We start from the raw sequence: 13,047 nt of genomic DNA, 5'->3' as shown, positions 1-13,047 counted from the left end.
CAGTAGGGAATCACTATAGCTTCTTGGGTGGAAGATTTGGAGCCAGAGGCACAATTTGGGCAAGACTGGGCTAATGGCAGCGACCAGAAATGGCTGGAGAGAGGAAGGGAGGAGACGTCCCAGGGCACCCCGCTGCGGGGGCACAGAGGGAGAGAGGTGTGAGGGCCCTTGTCCATCAGTTGCCTCATCCAGCAACTTTTTAGCTGGTCCTCAGTTCAGGCCTGGGCTCCTCCTCCTCCTCATTTCCTCCTCCTCCTGATCTTTACCTTTACCTTCTCCAAGCCCTGACCCCATTCCCGTGGTCCTTGTTAGCCCTCAGAACCCCAACAAGAAGGCTAAGAGAAACTCAGCAGTTTGGACCCGTGTTAGAAATGCTTCTCTAGAGCTCAGTGCTAACAATCTCCTCTTCCTCCTCCTGCATCCTTTCCACCACCATCCTCGCAGCTGATGGTACCGAGCATATATGTTGAGCTGGGATGTGACAGCCCTTCACACTGGTCCTCTCATTTACTCCTTGCATCCTCCTACAAGACAGGAATTACCTAGCCCATTTGACAGTTTCCAAGGTCCTACAACCAGGAAGTGGCCGAGCCCCACAGTGAACTCATGCCTGACAGCTTAGCCTAGGTCTGCAGTGTTCTAAGTGAACCAGGCTTTAAGTGTCACGACTGAGGGTCCACTTCCTAGGAAAAGGGTCTGCGAAATTCTGGCTGGGATTCCTCTCTGCTTCCTCCTGATGTGGCTTCACAGAATTCCATTTTCCCCTTGCCATCTCAGCAAATCTAAATCTGCCTGCCAGCCTCATGGCCTCTCACATTTAGTTAACGAGCACATAATGTGCATTTGCTATTTTCATCCGTGTGAAATTAACTGCCTCTTTGCGGTATGTCTAAACCACGCATCATTCACACTTGGGCACATGCGTGCCACTTCCTTGGTCAGTGGAGTACGCTGCAGACAGAAAACAGGAAAAAAGTTTTGTTGTTGCTTAATTGAAGTGTTTCATACGTGTGGCAATCACAAAGGATTAACTTTAATTCAAAAAGATGAATGACAGATCTGAATCAAAATGGGCCAGTTATACTATAACATTCTAACCTTTTTTTTTAATGTTCATTTATTTTTGAGAGAGAGTTGGGGGGAGGGTAGAGAGAGGGGGGACAGAGGATCCAAAGCAGGCACTGTGTTGACAATAGCAAGCCGGATGTCAGGGTCAAACTCACAAACCATGAGATCACGACCTGAGCCGAAGTCGAACACTTAACCAACTGGGCCACCTAGGCACCCTTTCTAACTTCTTTTTAGCAGAAACATGTGCATATTCTATGGGAGAGCAGTTAAGAAGGAAAATGTATCAATTATTATCAATTACTTAATTCCCTAAAATGATTAATTAACTTTTATTAAGGAGATTAATTAGGGAGTTAGGTGGGTACTTTATAGGGAGTTAGGTGGGTACTTTAGGGGTTCAATGAGACTTTGACCCACCCTGCTGGATCTAAATTTAAGATTTCAGAGATATGTTTTCAATGTTTCTCTTTTTTTCAAAGCTATAATGTCACGACGATCCCAACACACTGTCAAAAGCTATGGGCCAGTTTGCTAGTATACAGAGAGGGAGACAAACCGTAAGAGACTTTTGAATACAGAGAACAAACTGAGGGTTGCTGTTGGGGTGTTGGCTAGGGGCATGGGCATTAAGGAGGGCCCTTGAAACCTGTGGCACTGTTGGTGGGAATGCAAACTGGTGCAGCCACTCTGGAAGACAGTATGGAGGTTCCTCAAAAAATTAAAAATAGATCTACGCTGTAGCCCAGCAATAGCACTGCTAGGAATTTACCCAAGGGATACAGGAGTGCTGATGCAGAGGGGCACTTGTACCCCAATGTTTATAGCGGCACTTTCAACAATAGCCAAATCATGGAAAGAGCCTAAATGTCCATCAACTGATGAATGGATAAAGAAATTGTGGTTTATATACACAATGGAATAGTACTTGGCAATGAGAAAGAATGAAATCTGGCCTTTTGTAGCAATGTGGATGGAACTGGAGAGAGAGTGTTATGCTAAGTGAAATAAGTCACACAGAGAAAGGCAGATACCATATGTTTTCACTCTTATGTGGATCCTGAGAAACTTAACAGAAGACCATGGGAGAGGGGAAGGAAAAAAAATGGTTAGGGAGGGAGCCAAACCATAAGAGACTCTGAAAAACTGAGAATAACTGAGGGTTGATGGGGAGTGGGAAGGAGGGGGGTGGGTGATGGGTATTGAAGAGGGCATCTTTTGGGATGAGCACTGGGTGTTATATGTAAGTGATGAATCACTAAATTCTACTCCTGAAATCATTATTACACTATGTTAACTAAACATGGATTTAAATAATAATTTTTAAAAAGCTATCCGCCATTCTCTTCCCTTCTTGAGGCCTCAGCAAACATTCCTGAAACTGAAAACACTAAAGCGCCTGAGCTCCTCCCCTCTGGGTACCGAGAGATCACAAACTTGACACACCCTATTTCTCCTCCTGGTTAGAGCTCTCTTCCATCACACATCTTCCTTGTTTGTATCCCTGCTAGAGGTGTGGTGCAACCCAGTCTGACGTGTGCAGGAACCCAGTACTCTGCAAAGCTGCTACCCGAGAAGGCACGTCTTTTAGTTGTGCTGACGATTACATTTGAGAAACCCTGGGGAATGCAGACCTTCACGCTCGTATTATTAAAATTGTCACAAGGACCGAAAAAGCTTCTCCGGGAGGCTGGTCTGTGGCCCTAGCACAGGAATTGCCAACGTGAGTTTTGTGATTACCAGATTAATAACAAGGGGCATGCCGACATTTTAAAAAAGAGTCCCAGAAATAACCAATCTTAAATTTACAGAATTCAAAATACAAACTTAACATACTATTTTCTTTCCCACTTTTCTTTCTCTGGAGAGAGGTATATGACTAAATGAAACTCTAAAATGCTTGAAACAACACCGCTGTGATGTATTTGTCCAAACGTAACCCACGCCAAGGCTGGTGAATTTTAGAAATCTGGACACCTAGCATTAAGTCTTTCTGAAATTCTAGGCCTCTGGGAACAGAACTGATAGTTTTTATGCTACATTATCTGCCACCAAATTTGGAATAGAATTTTAACATTAAATGTGGATGGAGAATCCAAAACTACTAAAATTATACTAATCTGAATCAATAAAATAAATACGTGTACGCTGAATTGTTAAATCGTAAATCTTCATATTTATATATATTTCAAGCACCAGAAAGCACTCCAGCTCTGAAAATAAAAATTCTTTTGTTTTTCCTACCTTGGAGAATAAAAATACCTGATATCCTCTGTTCTAAGATATATAACCTAAAGTATCAAAGTATTTAAATACGTCTACGTATTTAATGATATATTTGCGTATATATTTTAAAATATACATAACACATACAGATACACATTTATCGATACAATAAACACCAAAGGATTCTTGTAAGAAATTTTATCTGTGAGCTGATTCAAAGCATAAATAACGGGCCACAATTTCCAAATATTTGGACAGAGGCCACAGCAAGAGCCTGTGGCACTTTATATAAGCACGTCAGACTCAGAAGCCTATTTTTAAGCATAATAATAGAAACATCATCAACTATCATAATGTAATAAAATAAAAGTGATTTCTTACTGAATACTGGGAAAGACGTATTTCCTTTTAACACTTGGAATTCTTGTTCTAGTCGTCTCCGTAAATCTATTTGTTCAAATAAAACCTTCTGAAGTTCTTCTAATAAAGAAAAACAGAAGAGTCATTTTACTAATCTTTACAAATAACTCTCCAGAGAACTGTTATACATGGCAATTTATTATTAGAAGACAAAATATTTTACCAGTTTAAAAAGTGTTGCATAGACATAGGATAGATTTTGTGCAGAAATCCATGAATATAAATCAATGTAATATATTATTTTAAAGTATTATATTACAGTGTCATGTATTGATTGATATGTATGCATTAATCTCAATTATATCCACCCAATGGTCCATATATTATTCATATGTTGCTTGTCAAGCTTAAAATATGGTGTAGAACAAAAATATCCTCCTATTATCTTCCATGGTCTTTTGAAGCTAAGAGAAGTTCTACAGAATTAAAACTTTTCTTTACCTTTCCCCATATTTTCGACATCCTTTTTGAGTGAATGAGGTGAATTTGTTTCTTGTGTGTGTTCACCTTTAAAAAGAAGAGAACAAATATTGGTTTTGTGGAGGCTATTTTCTGAAAGTTTTTCTTTTCATTTTCTTTTCACATCTACGAAGAAGCGTAGTTGGTATGACTGGAAGGTGGAAGTCCTCAGAGCCAAATGTTGTCCTCATTTACTCACGTACAATTCCCCTGAGGCACAGCGGCAGCTACAGGAAGCAAGGGCGCAGTCAACCTAGCCTGAAATGGCGGCCCCGTGAAAGCAGATTCCGGAAGTTAGCCCCCTCCCAGGCCCCACCACTATTCATCTTCTACAACAAAGGTACTTGTTAAATGGGCAAAAGAGGAGGTTGAACAGTTAACATATCCAGAAGAATTCAGATCAGTTCCTCTCCTTCCAGAAGTGAAGGAGCCTAGGGTCAACCAGAAGGCCCCCAAGGCTGAGGAAGCAGAAACCTCCTACCTTCTTGGGTCACCAAAATTTGGGATAGTTAGAAAGAAACAGACTTTTGTTGCCCTTGGGAGCAAATTTATAAGCCTGGAATAATTTCCTAATAACTGATAGGTACTTTTTTTTAAATCAACCTAAAACAGAGGTGTGAAATGTTATCTTATGTTGTTTTGTAATATTCACATGCTTGCTGATAGTTTCAGAACTACTTGTCTTCAACCAATAAAAACTAGATTGTAGATAAAGGTTAGGTGTTATTCTCTCCTATTTTGTTTATGTGCTAACTAGAATGATGGCAAGCTAGGAAAATGTCCTTATCTACAGTCATAAATTGAATCTATGTAATCTAGAAAACATAAACCAAAGAAATCCAATCACTTAGCTAACCAGAATCTATTGTTCCAATTTCAACTTGCTATCTGCAACTATCCACATAATGTAACTAAGCTTTCCATTTTCATGTACAGACAGTATAGACAAAGGTGCTCTCAGGTTTCATGGATCCCCTCACGCCTTGACCCCCTTCTGGGTTAGCTCCTTCCTCTGCACCCATGGTGCTGTTTGCTTACTCACTTTCCACACTCACCAGACAGCGTGCTCCTTGGAGGTAGGGGGCTCTGTGTTTCCTGCACGGCCAGTGCTTAGCAGAATGCTGGATACATAATAGGTATTCAAGAAAGTGTTTTCAGTTGTCACTGAAAGGAACTCCAGGAGCTCATAAATTCTAAACTATAGCGTGGGCCCGAATGCAGCATTTCAATTCTCTCCTCACTATTTATTCTTTTCCCTTCTTCAGCAAGAAACGGAATATAATGGCCCTAGGCACTTGTAGGAATACTGGGAGATTTCATCGTCAAGGTAAAAGTTCCCACAAAGAGGGAAACAGAATTTCTCCACAAAGCAGTGGTCTACAGTATCAAGGACAGACAGGAAAATACTTAGCGTGATATTATAAATGGATGGGGATTCTGCATTCTACCCGACGACCATTGGGAGTAAGTATTTGCAGGAATGAGTGGATGCATATATGTGTGCATATATATGCAAATATTCCTGCACATGTGCATAGTGATGAAAAGATGCTTGCCCTGGATCCCCATCATAAGGACAATAATATCTTAGGCATCCCTGAGTTCCTTAACGACAGGTATTTTCTCTACTGTCTAGATCATATCTGCACAACCTCATTCCCACTTTCATCTTGGACATGACCTCTCTCCATAGGCTTTCAACATTAAGACCTTGGCTTTCTTCAGGGGCGCCTGGGTGGCTCAGTCGGTTGGGCACCCGACTTCGGCTCAGGTCATGATCTCACGGTTGCTGGGTTCAAGCCCCGTGTCGGGCTCTGTGCTGACGGCTCAGAGCCTGGAGCCTGCTTCCGATTCTGTGTGTCCCTCTCTCTCTCTCTCTCTGCCCCTCCCCAACTCGTGCTCTGTTTCTGTCTCCAAAATAAAGAAATCTAAAAAAAAATTTTTTTAAAGACCTTGGCTTTCTTCATTATTCTTTACAGAATAATGAAAATACCTGTGAAGCATTTTAAACATGCACCTTAATCTAATTCCTGCAAAATACTACTATCTAAAAGAAGAGTAACATGAAGGCTGATGAGAAATCATAAATATAGAAACCAAGAGTAATGGTATTTTGAAATGAAACAAAATGCATATTACATGCAGTATTAACTCTGTCTCCTCCAGTCTCAATCAGTCAAATGCATAGCTGTTTCACACTCACATACAATGTTGAGTCTGAACAAGAGAAGAAACAAGCACGCCCGTCCCTCTGTATCCATCTGCAGGGCAGAGTGACATTTCACCATCCTGCCACTGTCCCAACTACTAGGGAGCATGGTTTAATGGAGATTGTTCGTGTCTGAACAGGCAACTCTAGAAGTCATGTCCTTATCACACTATAGACCTTTTTGATTCATTAGTGTATTGTGTGGCCCGTTTATCTTGCATTACATTTCAGTGAGATAATTAATTGAAAAATTACAATGGGATATGTAAAAATGCAGGTCTTGCAACTTCACAATTTGGAGGTTTACACAGGAGTGAAACCATTAAATAAATGGCTAGCAAATAGAAAGGACGTCAACAACAAACAAATGTGATAATATTAATAATAAGCTTTTCTTTTCATTAGCTTTGTGCAGGTTTTATTAATACTTTACATGGGGGTCTATTTCAGATAGATGCTTTGCTGCAACTTCTCGGTAAAACCTGCCAATTTGGAGCTTGGATGATTCAAATGTCTCACTTATAAAGGTTTTTTTTTTTTTTTCAAATGGTTAAATGTTAGGTAACTAAAGAGCACAGACGTTTCAGCTGCCTTTTGTGTATCTTTTACTGGACCGTTGCCTTTTGTATATTACTAATCTGTGAAACCAGATTGTTAATGGTGGTTAAAAATGACCTCTGGGAGCCTGGATATGTTTGTTCACTATTACTGCTAATGTTTTCCATCTGGTTTAAAAAAAAAAAAAAAGGCAGTCTAATACTAGATTAAATAAATGATATTTAGTTGACAATAAGCTTCCGATTTTTATAAATATTCCATTAGGTTAGATGCATTTTACTTTTCCAAAATTAATGAATAGGTTTGGAGACATCCAAAAATTAAAATGTTTACTTTCCTTCCCACTGTATTTCCCCCTAAAAAAAAAAAAAGTTACAAAAAGGCAGAGGGAGACCTTAATTTTCCTTTGGAGTTATAGGAAGGAAAATTATAATATGGAAAGAACATCTTTCTTGGAGGCCAGGCCTAAAATATATCTTAAATCAGACTGTAAAAGAAAACAGTCAGGTGGCTTAAAGTTGGAGAGTAATGGATAATCAGGATATAAAATGCATCCAGTGAACTGATGGGACCAGAAGCTGCTGCTCAGGGACATGTCTACACCAGGATTCCACAAGTACATGTTCCAGGAACCAGTTTGCTGTGACCTGCCTCGCTGCCCATGAATCCTGCCTGCCCTGGAGGGGAGGGGCAACATAGAGCCACATCAGGGAAACTACATCCCTGAGGGCAGTGAAGCCCAGAGAGCCTGGGGCTATTTGGTTCCTGCTCCCGTGGTCTCTCCAGGGTCCTCCGGCACCAGGCGGACCCACATTCCAGGTGAAAGTTCCATTCATAGCACCTCCTTTCACGGCACAAGTAATCACGGTAGTTACTTTCTCTTAAATATCATGGCACACCTCTGCTCAAGAACCGTGCCATGGCTCCTGATGTCTACATTGCACAATCCACTCTAAGTTCCTCCCCCGTCGCCTCCAGGTTCTCCCACTCAGCTGAGCCAAGCTTTCTCTGTCAGTAAGCACAAACCTTTCACTCTAATCGGGCCCTTATTCCTCATGTTGGCTGGCTTTGCCTTATGTTTTCGCTCTTGCTTCAGGTGCCCCTGCCCATCCACCCACGATGAGAATGCCACCCAAGTCCCTACTCTTCCGAAACGCCTTTCCCGACCTTTGCAAACGCTGCTGATCCAAGGGCTGAAGTTCCAAGTCCCTACTGTCTTCACTCTGCCACCTGACGTCCTGGGGTTTCAACTCTGCAAGTCTGGTCTTCCCCAGCTAGAAAATCTGCTTTCTGAGGGGAGAGAGACCCTACCCAACAGGTAACCCCATCACCTCTACCTTCAGGAGGGTGAAATACATCCCGCAAACACCGTTTGCTTTTAATTTAATTCAATCTGGTTTGTGAAAGAAATACAAAGTAATGTCACTTTAAATCCTCAATCATCATCATTTTAAGCACTAACTCATTCCTATGAATGAAAAAGCACATGTTGATCCATTTGGATATCTGAAGACGTACTCTATATTTTCAGTTTACTGGGGAAGTTTGCGGTATTTCAATTTTTGTTCCTATCTGACATTTTGAAAATTTCTTGCGGAGCTAAAACCATAGCACTGAGTTTTAACCGGGACATGAAAATATTAATGTAAAAGTCTTCCGTGATCTCCAAGAGCCAAAATACCTTACATTTTTAGAGCTCATTTAATTTTAGGAGTCAAATGAGTAAGCCAGATGACCTGTTCTGTTGGTGGTCACGGGATGATAGGACAAAAAGCTGATGAAATAGGTAATTACTCTTCTCAAGCTAAACTTGAATCCAAAAAACAAGATCATTCAAATATTTTGTACAAATATGTACAAATGTGTGTAGATACAGGGTACAAAATGAAATGCCTGACCTTTGGATGAAGAGTGAAAACTCTGACATTCACATCCCTTCTACGGAAATATATTCTCTCTCTTTTCATTCTCCCCTCAGTGTTATACTCCCCGGAGCCTGAAACCAGCATTCGGAGGCTCTGCCCCACGAAGCAGCCCCAGGGGCTGGCAAGTTGCTTATCGCTAAAAGGGCCTCTCTGTTCCTTTGGGACTGTTGACAACACTTGATGAAAAACATTTGGAGAAAATGCTTCCATTATGGAAAGAAAGAATGTTATTTAATTGCACACTCAAGGATGAATGTGGTCGAAACTATTTCGGTTTGTGTCCGTGCCTCAACAGAAGACACACGTGCCTTTTAACGTCTGGATAAAGAGTGAAGATTTCAGTCAAATGCCCAGATGCTTCTATAGTTGTCGGGTGGGGGTCTCAAGGAGCAGACCTTGGAAGAGAAGTAGTGACTGCAGATTATAGTTGCACTGTATTCTCACACCCACGGGGCCGGCCTGACGGTCTGCTCTCTGCCTCCCGACAGCCTCAGCCCAGGGCCTAGACTTCTGTTGAACAGACTCCATTTATACATGTTTAACTCGGAATTGTAATAATTAACCTTAGCTTTATAACCTGGTTTTGATTTAGATTTCCAGGGATTTTTTATTTTCTCTTTCTCTAACAACTTGTCTTAGAGGTACAATTCGGATGGGGTCAAAGACAGTCGACATAAGCGAACATACGTAGTACCTTTAATAATTACCAAAAGGTAGCACAACATATGGTTTAGAGAAGTTTTTAAGAACACTTTGCATTAGGGGTGCCTGGGTGGCGCAGTCGGTTAAGCGTCCGACTTCAGCCAGGTCACGATCTCGCGGTCCGTGAGTTCGAGCCCCGCGTCAGGCTCTGGGCTGATGGCTCAGAGCCTGGAGCCTGTTTCTGATTCTGTGTCTCCCTCTCTCTCTGCCCCTCCCCCGTTCATGCTCTGTCTCTCTCTGTCCCAAAAATAAATAAACGTTGAAAAAAAAAAAAAGAACACTTTGCATTAGGGCATTAAAAACTCAATTACACAGAAAACAAGGTTAAATAATTTTCTCCTCGGTCAGTAGTACACGGACTTCTCCTAATTTCTTGGTGTTAAATTCTACATTTAATTCTTCCCCTGTGACGTGTGGCACTTTAGTGAGGTCACAGAACAGAAGAGAGAACAAAATCAACACCACTGGAGAGGGTGTGCTACCGAATGAACTAACTAAATATTAACTCCATTAGTGAAAGAAAAAAAAAGAAGGAGTAAAGGCAAGATTAATACAGGGGAAATTATAGCAAACTAAGAGTTACAGCAAACTTTATACTGCATGATCAGAATGTATTGTGAGTTTGCATACGCATTGCTTCTCGAATGAGTATATCTTGAGTTCACTTAAAATTCTCTGGAGTTTTAGAACTTGTGCTTTCAATTAATGCTATTTGTTTTCTGGAGAATTTTTCACTGTCTTCCTTTATCTCTTAAATTTCATAGAAATTTTAAAAAATCATTCATAAGAAGGGACACTTTTTAGAAATAAAAAGAAACTGACAGCTGAAATACAGGAATAATTTAATTTTGAATACATACATTGAAAGATCCCAGAATTCATTGTTTGTAAAAATTGCAGCAGTAATTTAGAGGTGGGAGGTTTTGTCAAATTTTACAGGTGGATAAACCGAGGCACAAAGCACTTAAAGTGTTTACCTAAAGTCACCTAGTGAGAGAATTAAAACTCAGATCTACTGGTTGTGGATTTTAGAATATGTCCTCTTCTTCTTTTCCTTTTTTTTTTTTTTTTAAATCATAAGCATGTTCTAAGATTGAATGGAATAATAAATCAGAGTGCCTCATTCGCTATATATTCATGAGAAGTGTAACTGCTTCTTACTATTCTCAGAAATCTGTCCATAGCATATTAAGTACACTAGAGAATCATACCAGTGAAAATCAAATTGATTTTAAAACTCCTATACATATAACAAGATGCAGCCACGCTCAGACTCCAATGGTGCCGGCGTTTCCACAATGAAATGTATTGAAATCAGGGATGACTCTACTTGCGTGATTTCCTTGACCTGCCATAGCTTTGAGCTGTCTCACCAGCTTGCCCCACTGCATTCAATTTCAAATCACTTAACTTCACTAAAGTTATTCAAAACGGATATGCAAAACCTCACTCTGGGATTGCAAGCAAAATGCTGTCATTTATATTTTTCAGTAGGTGATATTTTGACCAAACTACCAACCCCCTAAACTATATTGCTGGGCTTTAAGCCATGGGTCTAATTTAAAAGATACCTATGGATAAAAGGCTTCCGAGGAATTTTGTCTGCTTAAAAACTTCATGTTTGGTCCTTCGAATTACATAGAAGTACAAGATCTGCTGTGTGTAAGCTTAAAGATCATTAGCAGGGAGGGTCTTTAAAAAATCACTTAAAGATACCATCTTTAAAATTCCTAAAAAGAACCAGTTACTAATAAGGCTGAAAGGTTGAAGGAAAGCTGCATTTAATTAAAGTGATAACCTAAAAAAATAAACTGGAACTAAGTAGGTTGCTAAACTGAATTTGTATCGGGGAACAGTTGAAGCAGGTATCCAGATTTTAAAGATATGGCTATCTCCTTACTTGTTTTGAGAAAGGACGCAGAAATCTCTTGATAAACTACATTCGTAATCGCCACAGGAGTGAAAAATTCACATCAAAATCAAAAATCGCATCCTGACTTATTCGGTAGTTTGAAGAGACATTTTATTCTTCTATGTTCTACTGCGTACGTGCTGAAATAAAATACCGGTACTTTCCAATGATAACGATTGAATTAAACACTGGCTAACGGAACACCTGGCTCCATACACCTTATCCGACGGTATGTGATGCAGACCGCTGTTACAGTATTCATATGCTTTACAGTTTACCTATCCCTTCCTCTTGATTGGAAGCAACTTGAGGGCACAGACTGGTATGGATTCCATCTCCGAATCCCCAGAGCCTAGCAAAGTATCTAGCACACAGTAGGCATTTGAAAATATTTGTGGCGTAATCGAGTAAATAAGCAATGAAAATCAACAGTGGTTAGAGGCGTAGATGTGGAAGTTAACAGTTGTTCCACGGGAAGAAATATCTCCAGTACCAGTCAGGGTGTACTGGGTAAAGCTTTCTACTGCTGTCACTCCAAAGCAGTTAATCACAGGCCTTCATCATCTCATTGGCTCTTCCGGAGTTTTGACACTTTGCTAAACGAAGGGATTCTTGGAGTCTGACCATAAGTAAATACGTTAATACCAAAACAAACGTAGGACAACTGGATGCCCACTCTAGGATTTTCTCGAATGTGCATTTCAGCACAAAGACCATGAGCTAATAATCTTCCCTGCAAGACAGGATAGCTGAAGATCCACCAAGTTAAGTCCCAAAACAACCCAAGGAGATGTAACGCCTTAACATCTTTAGGGTTTAAAACATCATCTCCACATGCTCAGCAAAGCAACCATAAGGATGAAGTTCTTGTGATCCAAGATTCCAAGATAACTTTAACAAAATAAAATTCTTCACTGGAACATTGGTTCATTTCAATGATATTTTGCATCCCTCCCATGTCCTACCTATCTCCCATTCAATACAGAATAATAATAATATAATAAATATAACATACTACCTACAGACTCCTCTGAATAATGTGAGAATAAAATGGTAATATGGAAAATCAATGTAGAGCAAGTTTCTCTGGGAATCTGTATCAAATTAATTATTGTGAGGAAGGGACTAGTAATATATCAGTAGTATGACTAGATATTATTACCAACATAACTATTGACTGTACTACCCTGAGCTCCGGGCACTGTGGAATTTTTATGTGAACACTGATCCTGACTATACTTTCACCTATTTCCTTTGGCGTTTGTATTTCTGCCTGAATATCAAACAAGAGTGGATTCTGTGGTTTTTATCCGTTCTGGCTACGATCCTTGGGGTTCTGATGGCTTTTCAGGGTTTACTGAACTTACTAAGCATGAGGGAACCAAACCACTCTCAAGAATAGGAGGAACGTATTTTCAAATGGAACCAGCCCAGCCATCCAAATCGGAGGAAGATGGAGAAATTCAGTTTTTAACAGATCTACGGAGACTATTAATATACATGAAGAGAACACAACTCTGTGAAGAAATCAGTAGGTTCTAATACCTTTGGATTTCTCGTGGGTATGC

General features: G+C 40.3%; 1 protein-coding gene across 1 annotated transcript in view; it reads right to left on the bottom strand.

Moving 5' to 3' along the window:
• SKOR2 (SKI family transcriptional corepressor 2) overlaps positions 1-13,047 on the bottom strand; it is a 35,969-nt gene that overhangs the window by 16,127 nt on the left and 6,795 nt on the right. Inside the window, exons 4-5 of the mRNA XM_030292404.1 lie at positions 4,156-4,221; positions 3,676-3,774 (exon numbers count right to left, since the gene is read on the bottom strand). Coding sequence (XP_030148264.1) covers positions 3,676-3,774; positions 4,156-4,221 — 165 coding nt within the window. The remainder of the gene's footprint in view (positions 1-3,675; positions 3,775-4,155; positions 4,222-13,047) is intronic.

The sequence above is a fragment of the Lynx canadensis genome, chromosome D3, assembly GCF_007474595.2.
Source record: "Lynx canadensis isolate LIC74 chromosome D3, mLynCan4.pri.v2, whole genome shotgun sequence".
Lineage (NCBI taxonomy): Eukaryota > Metazoa > Chordata > Mammalia > Carnivora > Felidae > Lynx > Lynx canadensis.
The sequence above is the reverse complement of the archived record's forward strand: the minus strand, read 5'-3'. Positions and strand labels throughout refer to the sequence as shown.